The sequence below is a fragment of the Bos mutus genome, chromosome 10, assembly GCF_027580195.1.
Source record: "Bos mutus isolate GX-2022 chromosome 10, NWIPB_WYAK_1.1, whole genome shotgun sequence".
NCBI classification, from domain to species: Eukaryota; Metazoa; Chordata; class Mammalia; order Artiodactyla; family Bovidae; genus Bos; species Bos mutus.
Genome location: NC_091626.1, coordinates 57,257,585 through 57,272,085, shown reverse-complemented (window position 1 = coordinate 57,272,085; position 14,501 = coordinate 57,257,585). Strand labels below are relative to the sequence as shown.

General features: G+C 35.3%; 1 protein-coding gene across 2 annotated transcripts in view; it reads right to left on the bottom strand.

Annotated features, from left to right (window-relative positions):
• Positions 1 to 7,914: 7,914 nt before the first annotated feature.
• MINDY2 (MINDY lysine 48 deubiquitinase 2) overlaps positions 7,915 to 14,501 on the bottom strand; it is a 76,540-nt gene continuing 69,953 nt past the window's right edge. For both annotated transcript variants that reach the window (XM_070377991.1, XM_005889901.3), the window contains one exon: positions 7,915 to 14,481. In XM_070377991.1, the coding sequence (XP_070234092.1) occupies positions 14,353 to 14,481 (129 nt within the window). In that variant the 3' untranslated portion in view covers positions 7,915 to 14,352. The remainder of the gene's footprint in view (positions 14,482 to 14,501) is intronic.

The window sequence follows — 14,501 nt, the reverse complement described above, 5'->3', positions numbered from 1 at the left end:
AAATGTTTATAAAAATGTGCAGATGGGGCAACTGGCTGACTAGGGCATTTGGTGCTAAGATAACTACCCGCAGTTTGGCCAATTTTGCTGACCCCTGTGTATCATCCTTCATCAAGGACATCTCAGACAAAACAGCAACACTGCCCTGAGCTCCTTCACTTATGATGGTGGCAATGCCGTAAACTCTATGAGCTCCCCTACTGCCCAAATGGCTCCTCAGGGGGTCAAGGGATCTGGAGGGGTCGTGACATCTGGCAAGGAACTAAGAGCAAAGGAGGCCAATTCTCTTTGAGGCAGAACATACCCTTCGGCCCAGGTTTGGCTCCACCCTGCATCAAGGAGGCCTCAGTAGCAGTGCCAGGCTTGTGCCATGCTGCTTCCATAGGCTCAAGGCATAATTGGCAGATGGGTACAGACGGTCACAGGCTTGGGGTCTGTGACAGCCAGTATTTCCAGGATATCCCAGTATGTGACCAGCAATTTCTGCTCTAATGATATATAGCATGGATCTGAGGTTAGTCTGTTGGTAATTTATGGTCATCATAGGTGGTCCAGAGACTCCAGGGTGCATGTAGGGAGCTGTCAAAGCCCCTACAGTAAATGAGTCTCTAAAAGCACTGACGGAAGTGCCCTTGATTTTAGTTTGGACAGATTTTAGGGACTTTTGTTGAAGGGAGCCCCATTTAAGATGGCCTGATTTATAAATAGTGGCATCAGTGAGATTAAGTAAAATTTGTAATTAAGTAATACATTGTCTTTAGAGCTCTCTAAAGGGACTAAAAGATGTTGGACTTGTGTGTCCTTAATGAATCTATCAAGTGAAACTCCTGAAAGGAGGACCTCATCAATGTGTTTAATACTGATGCTCCTGGGGAAAGGTGAATGCAGTTAAGATGTTGTTTGAAAAGATTTTGTATGATGGCAAAGATGTTGAGAGACCTCATGGGTAGCCTAGTAAAGGTGTATTATGTTTCTTCAAAGGTGAAGGTGAATTGTGGTTGAGAAGCTGTGTAAAAAGGCACCAAATAGAACATGCTAGTCAAATCTTTAGTAGCTAAATTACCAGTCTCTGGATGGCTGCTATTGCTACTGCTGCTAAGTCGCTTCAGTCATGTCTGACTGTGCGACCCCATAGACGGCAGCCCATCAGGCTCCCCCGTCCCTGGGACTGTCCAGGCAAGAACACTGGAGTGGGTTGCCATTTCCTTCTCCAAAGCATGAAAGTGAAAAGTGAAAGTGAAGTTGCTCAGTCGTGTCCGACTCTTAGTGACCCCATGGACTGCAGCCTACCAGGCTTCACCCATGGGATTTTCCAGGCAAGAGTACTGGAGTGTGTTGCCATTGCCTTCTCACTCTGGATGGCATTAGTAATTTAAGTAATATTCGGTACTGGGTATGCAGGCCTTAATGGATGGGATCACAAGAATTAAGACTGCTGTAAGCCACTCTGAGACATCATGATTTTTTCTAGGTTTAAGAACAAGGAAAAACTGGGCTGTCAAATGGAGAATCAGTGGGAATAAAAACTCATTCATCACTTAGGTCTAATAAGACCAAATTAGACTTTTATTTAGCTTTTTTTACTCAGCATACTTAGAGATTCATTCACATTGTTGCATGGATCAATGGTTCATTCCTTTATGGTGATGAGCAGTGCTTCATTGTATGGATGAATGACATTGTTTATGCATTCAGCTGGTAATGGGCATCTGGGTTTTTAATTTTATGCTCTTTCAAATGAAGTTATTCTGAATATCGGTGTACAAATCTTTATGTGCACATATGCTTTCACTTCTCTTTGTTAAGAGTGAAATAGGTAGGTTGCATGGTAGGTATATTTTTAATGTTTTAAGAAACTGCCGAACTTTTTTCCAATGTGATACCGTTTTATATTCATACAAGCAGTCTAAGAGTTCTAATTGTTTCACATCTTTATGAACACTTGGTATTATCAGTCTATTTAATTTGACCCATTCTAGTGGGTGTGTAGTTGTATCTCATTATGATTTAACTTGAAATTTCTTATGACTAAAGATGTTGAGTCTCTTTATGTACTTACTTGCCATCTGTTTATTTTCTTTTGTGAAGTGTCTATTCAAACTTTTGCCAACGTAAAAAATTTTTTTGCCTTCTCTTGAGTTGTAGAAGTTTATGTATTAATCCAAGTCTTTGACAGTATATCTTTGAAAATATTTTCTTTCAGTATTTCACTTGCTTTTTCTTAAGTAACCCTAGCAAACGTTTTAAATTTTGATGAAGTCTAATTTATTTACAATGATGTCTACAGACTAAGAGATTAAATATTAAGATGTCACTGCTTCAGAAATTATTCTATGGATTCAATACAATACAAATAAAAATTCTATAGAGCTTTTTTTTGTAGAAATTGGCAGATTGATTTTAAATGATTTTTAAAATTATATAAAAATGCAACTATATACAATCTATAAAGGTCAGAACAACCTGAAAATGGCAGAGAAAAATTCAATTACACCTGCTACCTGATTTCAAGACTTTTTGTATAGCCAAATCAAGATGTTATGATATTTAAATAAAGATAGAATAATAGATTAATGGGATCAATAAAATAAAACTTCAAACATTCATGGTTAATGATTTTGACAAAGGTACCGATACAAGAAAATGGGGAAAGGATAATCTTTTCCACAAGAAAGGCTGAAATAACGGAATGGTTGTATGCAAAAAATAACTTGATTTTTACTTCACACCACATAGAAAAATTAACTTGAGGGAAGTCAGCCTCATGGCAGTGTGAGTTGTTCCCTTTTTCCTTCCCTTTTGAAGTGAAGTTGCTCAGTCGTGTGTGATTTCTACAATCCCATGGACTATAGCTTATCAGGCTCCTCCGTCCATGGAATTTTCCAGGCAAGAGTACTGCAGTGGGTTGCCATTTCCTTCTCCAGGGGATCCTCCTGACTCAAGGATTAAACCCAAGTCTCCCACACAGCAGGCAGACGCTTTACCCTCTAAACCACAAATTGGATATCCATGAAAAAAAACCACTGCATAGCAGGACATCTGAGAGATCCATCCATGTGTGTGCATGAAAGTGAGTGGACTGGAATAGAGGGGAGGCCGCAGAGTGAGGGAAGTGGTGGTGGAGCCAGCAGTGGCAGAGGTGGTTATGGCAGAGAAGGTAGAAGTTGGTTCACTGGGGACCAGAGGAGGAGGAGGTTGAAGGCAGTGAGTGGGTGAGTGGCTCTAGTGACTAGCTGCTCTCACCAAAGAGAGATCACAGCAAAAAAGAAAAAAAAGAGAAATCACAGTGACTAGAGGGAGTGGGTATGGGAGGGAACTGCACTGGTAATTTAATAGGGATTACACTGAATCTATAGATTGTCTTGAGTAGTATATTCATTTGACAATACTGATTCTTCCAATCCAAGAACTTGGTATATCTTTCCATCTCTTTGTGTTATCTTTGATTTCTTTCATCAGTGTCTTACAGTTTTCAGAGTACAGGTCTTTAGCCTCCTTAGGTAGGTTATTTTTACTATTTTTGATGCAATGGAAAATGGGATTGTTGCCTTAATTTCTGTTTCTGATCTTTTATTGTTAGTGAATAGAAATGGAAGGAATTTCTGTGTATTAATTTTGTATCCTGCAACTTTACTGAACTCATTGATGAGCTCTAGTACTTTTCTGGTAGTGTCTTTAAGATTTCCTAAAAACAGTTAGTTTTACTTCTTTTTTCGGTTTGGATTCCTTTTATTTCTTTTTCTTCTCTGAATGTTGTGGCTAGGACTTCCAAAACTATGTTGGGTAAAAGTAGAGAGAGGACATCCTTGCCTTGTTTCTGATTTTAGAGGAAATGCTTTGAGCTTTTTACCATTGAATATGTTAGCTGTTGGTTTGTCATATATGTCCGTTATTGTGTTAAGGTAGGTTACACTTTCCAGTGAGTTTTTATTATAAATGATAGTGAATTTTATCAAAAGCTTTATCTGTACCTATTGAGCTTGAGCTTTTTCTGGTGAAAAATCAGCTGATAACCTTATCAAGAGTCCCTTTGATGTTATTTGTTGCTTTTCTATTGTTGCTTTTAATATTTTAAAAAAATTTTTGTCAATTTGATTGATATGTATCTCAGCATATAAATAAAATCTCAGAGCTAGAGTGATAATGTAACTATATACTAAGCAACTAAATTATAAATGGCATTAAAATTTACCCTGAAGTTGGAAATTCAGATTATCATTAGCAAATACAGATTATCATTAGCAGAAAAGTTTGACTGCACAGAGACCATAATAAATGAACTGGTTGCAGACTCATATCAAAATCCTATCAGAAAGTGACAAGTGACAATTAAATTATATCTGGTAGGCAGGCTTTATAGTGGCAACTGAGTTGATGTACTTCAACTGTACAGCTGCATCTGGTGACAGGCAGATGATGATCCTGACTTGAAATCAGATCCAACAATTATTTTAGTCCATGCATGGCCCTCCCATTATTCTGTTTGCCACTTCAGCCTGTGCCTCTTTCCTGCACTGCATACTTGTCTCAGCCACAGTATTGCTATGTCCAAAAGCTGTGCGAGTGTGTTAGTCACTCAGTCGTCTCTGACTCTTTGCAACCCCATGGATTGTAGCCCACCAGGCTCCTCTGTCCATGGAATTCTCCAGGCAACGATACTGGAGTAGGTTGCCATGACCTTCCCAACCCAGGGAGCAAACCCAGGTCCTCCGTACTGCAGGCAGATTCTTTACCATTTGAGCTACCTGGGAAATCGAAGCCCACAAGCTAACCCTAGCCAAAATGAATGAAAAACTAATGTTGCTGAAGAGCTTCTTTGAAAAGGTGGAAAGACCCAATGATGAGACAGCAGAAGACTCTAAGACTGCCAACAAAAAGAAAGCTACATTTAAAAGAAAATACTAAGAGTCCTACTTAAATTATGGGCTCACTGCAACAGGTGATTCACTTCTCCAAGTCTGCTTTGTATAATCTGTGGTGACCAGCTATTGAACAAAGCCATGAAACCTTTAAAACTGCTTCACCACATGGAGACCAAGCACTCTCCATCAAAAGACAAGCCCTTGGAGTTTTCCAAAAGAAAAAAAACTGTGAACACAAAGAATGGAAGCAATTATTGAAGGCCACCACTTCATCAAATGTGTCTGCCAAAAGCATCCTTCTTAGTGGCTAACCGCATTGGTAAAGCTAAGAAGCCCTTTACTATTGAAGAGTTGATCCTGCCTGCTGCTAAGGACATTTGTTATGAATTTTTAGAAGAGGTTGCAGTTGAAACGGTGGCACATGTTCCTCTTTTGGCCAGCACAGTAACTAGACAAACTGATAAAACAGCAGAGGATATTGAGGCACAATAGTTAGAAAGACTAATGAGTCACTGTGGTGTGCAATCCAGGTTGATGAGTGTCTCAATGTTGACAAGGAGGCAACAAGGCTGGTTTTTGTGTGATCTATTTTCAGAAGGATGTGCATGAGAATAGGTGTGTGCACTTCTGTTGCCAACCAACATCACAGTTGTAGAACTATTCTAGTCTTTGAATGACTACATATCAGGAAAATTGAATTGGTCATTTTGTATCGGTATATGCACAGATGGAGCGGCTGCCATGACTGGATGGCTTTCTGGTTTCACTACTTCAGAATGTGAATCTACACACTGTGTCATCCACAGAGAAATGCTAGCAAGCTGAAAAATGTCACCTGAACGTAACAGTGTTTTTCAGGATGTGATTAAAATTGTCAACCATATGAAAGTACATGCCTTTAACCCATGTCTGTTTGCACAGCTCTAAAAGGAGATGGACACATATATCTCTTATACACAGCAGTGAGATGGCTTTCTAAAGGTAGATCACTGGCCAGAGTTTTTGAGTTACGAGAGCCTCTCCAGAGATTTCTTCTAGAAAACCAGTTACCACTGACAGCACATTTCAGTGACATATAATAGGTCACAAAACCTGCTTACTTGTATGACATATTCAACCTGCTCAACAAACTCAATCTGTCACTTTAGGGGAGAGCAACAACTTTTTTCAAGGTACATTCAAAGCCAAACTGGTACTGTGGAGGAGACAAATGAACATTGGAATTTTTGACATTTCAAACATTACCAGAGATTTAGAAAGAGACTGAGCCAGGGCCTTCTTTCTCCCAGCTGGTGCATGATCACCCATCTCAGCTTTCAAAAGAGTTTGAGCATTACTTTCCAACTACAAAAGACCCCCAAACTGGGAAAGACTGGATCTGTGGCCCATTTTTTATTAAGCCAGGTGAATCAACTTTGTGCTAGAAGAGGATCCACTGCTTGAGAATGCAAATGACCGTGGCCTTAAAATTACATTTGTGACAACTTCAGCTCTCCATACATTTTGGATTAAAGTCAAGGCGGAATATCCTGATATTGCCACAAAAGCACTGAAAATCCTTCCATTTCCGCACATCCCATCTTTATAAAGCAGGGTTTTCTGTAGTGACAGTGACCAAATGAGATTACAGAGTAGACTGGACATAAGCAATATAATTTAGGTGTCACTGTCTCCCATCACTCCCACAGGGAACTGTCTAGTTGCAGAAAAACAAGCTCAGGGCTCCCATTGATTCTGCATTATGGTGATTTGTATAATTATTTCATTGTATATCACAGTGTAATAATAGAAATAAAGTACACAATAAATGTAATGTGCTTTCATCATCTGGCAACCATCCTCCCCCACACTGGACCATGAAAAAGCCTGTATTCCATGAAACTGGTCCCTGGTGCCAAAAAGATTTAGGACCTCTGTAACACATGACACCAATAAAATGAAAGGTAAAAATCACCTGCTCATCTCAATAGATGCAGAAAAAGCATTTGATAAAAGCATTTTTATCATTTTATGATACTGCATACTGGATATAGAAGGAACATGCCTCAACATAATAAAGGCCATATACAACAAACCCACAGCTAATATTATACAGAATGGAGAGAAAGTGAAAATGTTTCCCTAAGATCAGGAATAAGCCAAAGATGCCCAGTTTCATCACACCTTTTCAATACAGTTCTGGAAATCCTCACTAGAGCAACTAGTCAAGATAAAGAAATAAAAGGCATCCAAATCAGAAAGAAAGAAGTTAAAATGTCATATAGGATTATGATCCTATATATAGAAAATCTCAAGAATTCAAAATTCCCAACTAATTAAAAAATCTTGGAATTAGTCAATAATTTCAGTAAAGTGGCAGGATATATAAATCAATATACAGTGCAGCACTGGTATATAGTAATGAGCATGGCTGCCTTGCTATGCTAAATATCAACATACAAAATCAATGAAGTATTTGAGGAAGAAATGAACTTATCTCATTTAAAATGGCATCAAAACCAGTAAAGTACTTAGGAATAAATTTAACCAAGTAAGTGAAATATCTGTATAATGAAAACTATAAAACTTCACAGAAAAAAAAAAACAAAACTTCACAGAAATTGAAGAAGACAAACAAATGAAATGATAACCCATGCTTACAGATTGGAAGAATTAATACTGTTAAAATGGCCATACTACCCAAAGCCATTCACAGATTCAATGCATTACCCACCAATATGCCAATGACATTCTTCACAGAAACAGGAAAACAATCCTAACACCCTGATTAACCAAAGCAATCCAGAGAAAAAAGAACAAGGTGGAGGTATTCCCCTTCCAGATTTCAAACTATACTACAAAACCATAGTAAGCAACACAGTATGGTACTGGCACAAAAAGAGACACATTGGAAAAGATTTTAAAAAAAAAGTTTAAAAAAAAGAGTTGGTCCAAGTATGTTAAGAGGTAACAATCCTAGGTAAATGTGAATTAATGTTAATTCCCCATTTTCCCACTTATTTTAAGTTTATAAGAAGTAGCTTAATGAGATGAATATACATAGCAGAAATACTTTTGGGTCTAAATATCAAAGTTTATTGAAATAAAATATAATCTATAATAAAAAATACTAATAGTGTTACCACTGGTTACAGATTTAAGTGTATTAACAAAAATCTAGCATTTTAATCCAAAAATGACACTATCTTTGTGGTACAATAACAAACATGAAATTAAAAGTTGAATAATACTGAATAATTCCTTCAGAAATATTTTATACTTTCTCATCTTTGTTCAATATGCCCCTTATAGGAGTATCCTCCAAAAGTGAAACTTCTGAAACTTAAGACTTAGTTTTTAAATTCAAATAGTTTTAGCATAATTAGCATATAAAACAATAATTTTCTTAAAAGTTCAGTTCAACCCTAAGCTGGGGAGATGCTTTTAGGTGTTTTCATTCAAAAACTGTATTTCAATGCTCTTTTCTATCAACCTCTAGGGCTGCTATTATTCTACAAATGGAATTCAAGCTGGTCATAAAGTAAAACTGATAAATTATTTCAGAAGCAGAAAGGGCATTAAGATAGTAAAGGAAAGAAGGAGAAAAAAATAGGCACTCATACACAGTCTATGTATTTAAACTTTTTGAGAACTCTATTTCAGTTGGCCAGTCTTGGCCTGGTACAGAGATCTATCATAGCAACCTCCAGACCCAAATAGCTGGACAATAAAGTGGAAGAAGAAGAAAACCTTTTTTCTTGTTGTATTTCAAGATCACTTTCTCTGTGGTCGTTACACCATTTCACTTGCTAGGCCCCCAAATACGTGCGACATTCCAATTATTCTGCACAATTCAAGGAAAAAAGACACACGCACTAACTTTAGGAAATGACTTTCAGGGTACCTCTGAAGTTTCACAAGTGATGATTATCCCTTTTGCTGATTGTTGGGTAGCAAGCACACATCAATCTCCGATCATATTATCCTATTTGTAATGTGCAGATCTGTGAAAATAATAGTTATCATTTTATTAAGAAAATAGCATTTTAACAAAAACCACTGGAAGCTTTTCAAATTCTCATCTTTAAAAATCTGCAAAGCTCTAGGATATCCTATATACCCTGGAAAAAAATGGCTATTTCATTCAACTACCATGTAAAAAACAACAAAAACAGACAAAATTGAGAAACATATAGGACAGATTAAATGCCAATCTTAGTCTTAAAACGCATTTCATTAGTTAGAACTGTTCTGCAGGGTATTTCAGTTATAATGCTCATTCGGACAGGTCTTTGATTTGAGAATTTAAATAGGTATTTCAGTTTCCTGAATTCTTATTTAAAGCTATAAGTACATTAGCGCTGAAGAAGCCAGGATCACCTTCAGAAAAATTTTGCTTTGTCTACCATCTAATCTAGGAGGTGCCTCTGCCTGTCAGGATATTGCAGTGAGGATAGATACAAAATCCTTAAAGTTAATTGTGACAAATTATTAAGTGGTTTGAAGGAATTCTTAGAATTAATATCAGACTAAGTAGAGACATTGTAACATAGTACTACAACTTTTTGATCTTTAAATCTACAGTGGTTTAAAGCTTAGGTTTTATGTTTCTGCCATGGTATTTTAACACCTTTTCTGGGACAGTACTATGCTGTAAAAAAATTTTTATAGGTAGACAAGTCTAAATCTCACTCTTTCTCAGGTCAACAGTATAAAGCTAAGCTTGAGGGAACAGTTGAACACTTTTGCCCTGCATTATGAGTTGAATTTTTTTTTTTGAGATCAGAAAAGGAAAGTTAGACATTAGAATCCATCATGTAAAATACATATATGCATATCACAATTTACTAAACTCTAATTTCTAACAGTAGAAACAATGGGATTAAGAAAGAGACATGCATGAGCTAAAATTTAGATAAATCTTCAAAATAAATTAACAGGGTCCTGCAATTTGTCCCTTTAGACTGCATTATCTCTGTATTACAGTATATTTTAATCAAGAAGCCTTTGATTATAATTTTAGTTTTAAAGTGTCACTCCAAAAGAGTAACCACAATTTTTCATGTTTTCTCAAGAGTGTCGGACATCTGTAAAAATGACACTCAATAACTAGAGGACCTAAGAACTGAACTCTGGTTCCAGTTAGTTCTTTTACTATTTTTGGTTACTTTCTAATAGAAATTTAACTGTATATTATCAAATAACATTTTATAGTTAAAAAAAAATAAATAATCCTAAAAAGGACAGCACATAAGAGATCTAAATGAATTTCATCCAGCAAAAAAGTTTACATATATGTATCAGTAATCTGATCCCACTGTACTTTATTCCATGAAGGAACAGAATCTAAATATTTAGATATATTAAAGATACTGGAAAAAATAGATTTTCAATCCTTTTATACTCCTAAGTACTCTTGGTTTTGATTCTGTAGCCCTACAGAACACAAAAGCAACTGTAAAATTCTACATTTGTGGAAGAGGGAATTCCCTGGCATCCAGTGGTTAAGATTCAGCACTTGCACTGCAGGGGGCACGGGTGTGATCCCTGGTTTGGGAATTAAGATCCCACATACTGTGCAGTGCAGCAAAACAATACACACACTTGGGGAGGAGATGATACCATACTTAAACACAAGACGACTCTCCACACTTTAACAGCATTCAGAAAAAGACTGGCTGTAGAAATATTGCCATTGGGGAAAAAAATCTACATATTCAAGAGCAAAAGATGTGTAATATTTATAATTATTTCAATAATACCCTGTGCTTATACTATGCCCTATATTCGAAGGTGCAAAGCACTAAAAACGAGCACTCTTTAGATACTTAAACTGAGGCACAGTAAATTTGCTGAAGGCAGGATAAAAGCCAGGTTTTCAGACAAAATGCTTCAGAATTTCACATTTCCCATTCCTTAAAATACAAATTATATGCTATCTTTAATGCCATCTTATTTTAATCAAATTTTAGTAAATTTATTATTAGGGTTTAAGTTGTATGTCCAAATATTTTGTGATAGGTAAAAGCCTTTCCATCATGTTTTACTATAACTTCATTTAATAGGAAAGTTAAATGAAATGCCATCAATTTGCTTTTTTAAAAAAAACAAATGATTTGTTTTAAGACAGCTCTAGAAATTCTTGCCTTGATTTTTGTCCAGTAGAATTTTATAAGTATCTGCTTGAAAGGCCAACATTAATATAGTTCTCTTCTTAAATATATATTTGACTTCTAGTCCTCTTTCCTCTTGAGATGTTTTGCTCAGTGAACTGAGCTGGTTATTCATTGAAAACAAAATGTTACGGTTTTGTGAAAGTATAAAATGGTTAATGTTGGATTCAATCAATCTGATAGTAAACTGCTTGTTAATTAAGCTAAGATCAAGAAGTATGGGGAAGAATTCAAAACATAATGTGGGATAAGTAGTCAAATACTAGAGACGTAAGACAGAAAATATATTCCAAAGCCTAATTCTAATACTTAAATCTATGTCTCATTCAACTACTTACTGGACACCTTGAAACATGAAGTAAGTTACTTTACCTATGCACACTGAACTAGCATTTTACAGGAAGCAGCCAAATCCCAGTTTTAACTGTCTCAAATAGCTTGGTATGTGTATGCTTACAATGATGATTCTTAAATTTGAGGAACGTTCCCAGATTCCCTTGAGAATCTATTAGAAGTCATAGATCCTCGCTTCAGAAACACACACACACACATACACACACAAAACAATTTTTAAGTGTTGATAACACTGTAAATCACAGCACTGTTGATTCAATGGGATTGGTATGAGAACATTTTTGATTCAATGGGATTGGCATGAGAAAATTTTCATACTGTTAATAAAGACTAATCACTAACATTAAGGAATAGTCTTTGAAAGTACGAGAAAGTTCAATGACCATATCCATTCATTCATCTGCCTCTTTTGCTAGCTCTAATGGTGACTGGTTGATGCAAATGTGCCTCTAATCTAGCCTATAAATCTTAAAAACAAAAATGTTTAAGTTCTAATTTCTGCTAGTCTTATACATGTAACAATTTTCAAGCATTACAAAATACTGTGAAGGAAAGACTAATACACCACTATCAAATTCCAATATACCCAAACCAACAATGAAACGTCTGAATATGTAATTTGTTGACTTGAGCAAAATAAAAACATAATTGCTCTAAATTCTTTTTTACTTTCAAGGATGCAAAACCAGATCTCTAAGAAATTTTTTTAACAGAACATTTAATTTTCCCCCACAGTATTCAAAGTAAACATTTTATCATTATTACTCTTGGTATACCAAACTGAATTCCAGGAATGTAAGAAAGCCCAACTGGGAAATATTACATAGAAAAAGGCTGAATTAACAAACACATTATATTTCTTACTTATTTCTTATAAGTATACATTGACATTTACTTATCTGATAGCAGTACTGCTGGTTTTGAGTAAATTTTTTTTCCTTCAATGGGAATGCAGAATGGCAGTGTTGTCTTTGGAATAAATTAAGAAGACAGTAACAACTAACAGAGGAATAACTTCTACACATATGTTTTTCAAGGGCAATGAATAGTTAAGAATATAATTATGGAAAAGTATGCCTCAAATACATTTTTAAAAATTTCTCAGGATTTATTGTTTTGTTTCCTAATAAAATATAATGCACCGACACTGTGTTTCCTCCTTTAACCAACAGAGTGATATGAAGAATAAACTTGGCCTAAAACTCAACTTGTTTGAGCTAACAGAGAACTGTGTAGCACATCTTATATCTGATTACTTGAGCAATATTTGCATATTTTGGGTAACGTTCAAGAGGCTCACCAAATATTTTGTATGAAAGTTTTATAAGCCAAATAGGTTCTCTGATGACTTATCATGCTAGCATGTGAAATTTGAAGGAATAACAAATGGTATAACATAAAGAAACATGCGATACAGGCAGACACAAAAGATACAGCTTGACCCTGAATATTTCTTAGAATAACTTCATCCATAAATAAGACTTTACTTTTTATATATAGATTTATCCTACAACTGGTCTTGGATCACAGAGAATGTGAAGGACATAGCTTAAGAAATCAAGACGACGGGTTTTTTTGTAGTCTTTCGTCCCCCCAGACCACAAAAAGCATTCTCTAAGTGGATGCTCAGGTTAAATTAAGATGCTCTTGAACAGACAAATTTACTGAGGCTTAGAATGTAAATCATGTAACTACTTACAGCAGCAATAGTCTTTTCAAAAATGACTAAAACAAACTTTTAAATATAAAGCATATAAAAAGGACTATCAAGGATAGTTTTCCAAACTATAGAAATACAGGAAAATATGTGTTGCCTCATAATAAAGTTCAATAAATATTCTTTCTGAATCCTAGAAACACTATAAGATGTTATAGGTTATTTGGTTCTTATAAGTTAGAAAAATCTGATTGTTTCTACACAAATTCCTCCAAATTCTTATCTATCATCAAACAGATTTTTAATAATGCTTTTCTACTAGACTCAGAGATTATCTCTGTCTAACATCCCTTCAGAAATGTGCTTTTTTTTGATTTAATAAGTATACTTAATTTTCTACAAAATAAACATGATTTAAATTTTAAGGTTCAAGGTAATTATAGAAAAAGGTAGACACTGAACTATCTCTTTTTGTACATCCCTATATTTACAAGGGCTAGCATCCACTGTGGTTTCCTCTTTATACTCATTTGTCACACTGAATAAATAGTAACTGTGGTCCAAGTAACCTATATTAAAGATTTTAAAACTCCTCAAAATTTTACAACACTACAAAGTTATTAAGATCTGATTTTGATGAGTATTAGTGTTACATAATTTTGCTACTGGAAAAGAAATGCAAATCTTTATTTTTTTTCCTATCTAAATTAAATCCAAGTTCCATTATCAGTTTCTCAAGGTATATCTAAAATGTACATACCTAAACAAAGGTAAAGCTGTTCAAGGGCTGAACTAGTCCAATATACAACTGAGGGTTATTTATTCTTATTACTTTTGTCTTTTTTTTTCTTTTTAAATCTATATTAAACCCCTGGTTTCTCATGGATCAGATCATAATTTAACATTGTAAAAATTAATTTCAGAAACTATTGTGCTAATATTTAGATTTGAGGAAGGAATCAGACAAAATCAATTATCTCTATTCATTGTTAGAACAGAAGATGAAATAGCTTACTAACTGATATGAGTTATGAATGTCACTATGACACAAAATTTGCTGTTATTTACTTATTTGGCTACAAGTGCATTATTTTTCATGAATAACAACACAGCATTTCCAACTTGTAACATGAAACTCCAGCTCATAAAGAGTGTACTCTGTGATTTTTAAAAGTCTGATTGTAATTAAGTAACAACCTTTCCCCTGATAAACATGAACAAAATCCATTGGTAAATCAGGCACAGACGGTATTTATCGGTTTTTCTTCCTTTCCTCCTATGGTTGTTTTTGAAGACATACAGATGGCTCCAACAGAACCCACACTTGTTATAAAATGACACAACTATTTTTCTCCTTTTCCTTTTCTTTATCTTTTTCTCGTGGTTCCTTTCGTTTACGTTCACTGTTTCCAGATTGTCTGCCACTTGATGGAGAAGCTTGCACTGGCTGGCTTTGCTTTAAGGAAAATAAACAGG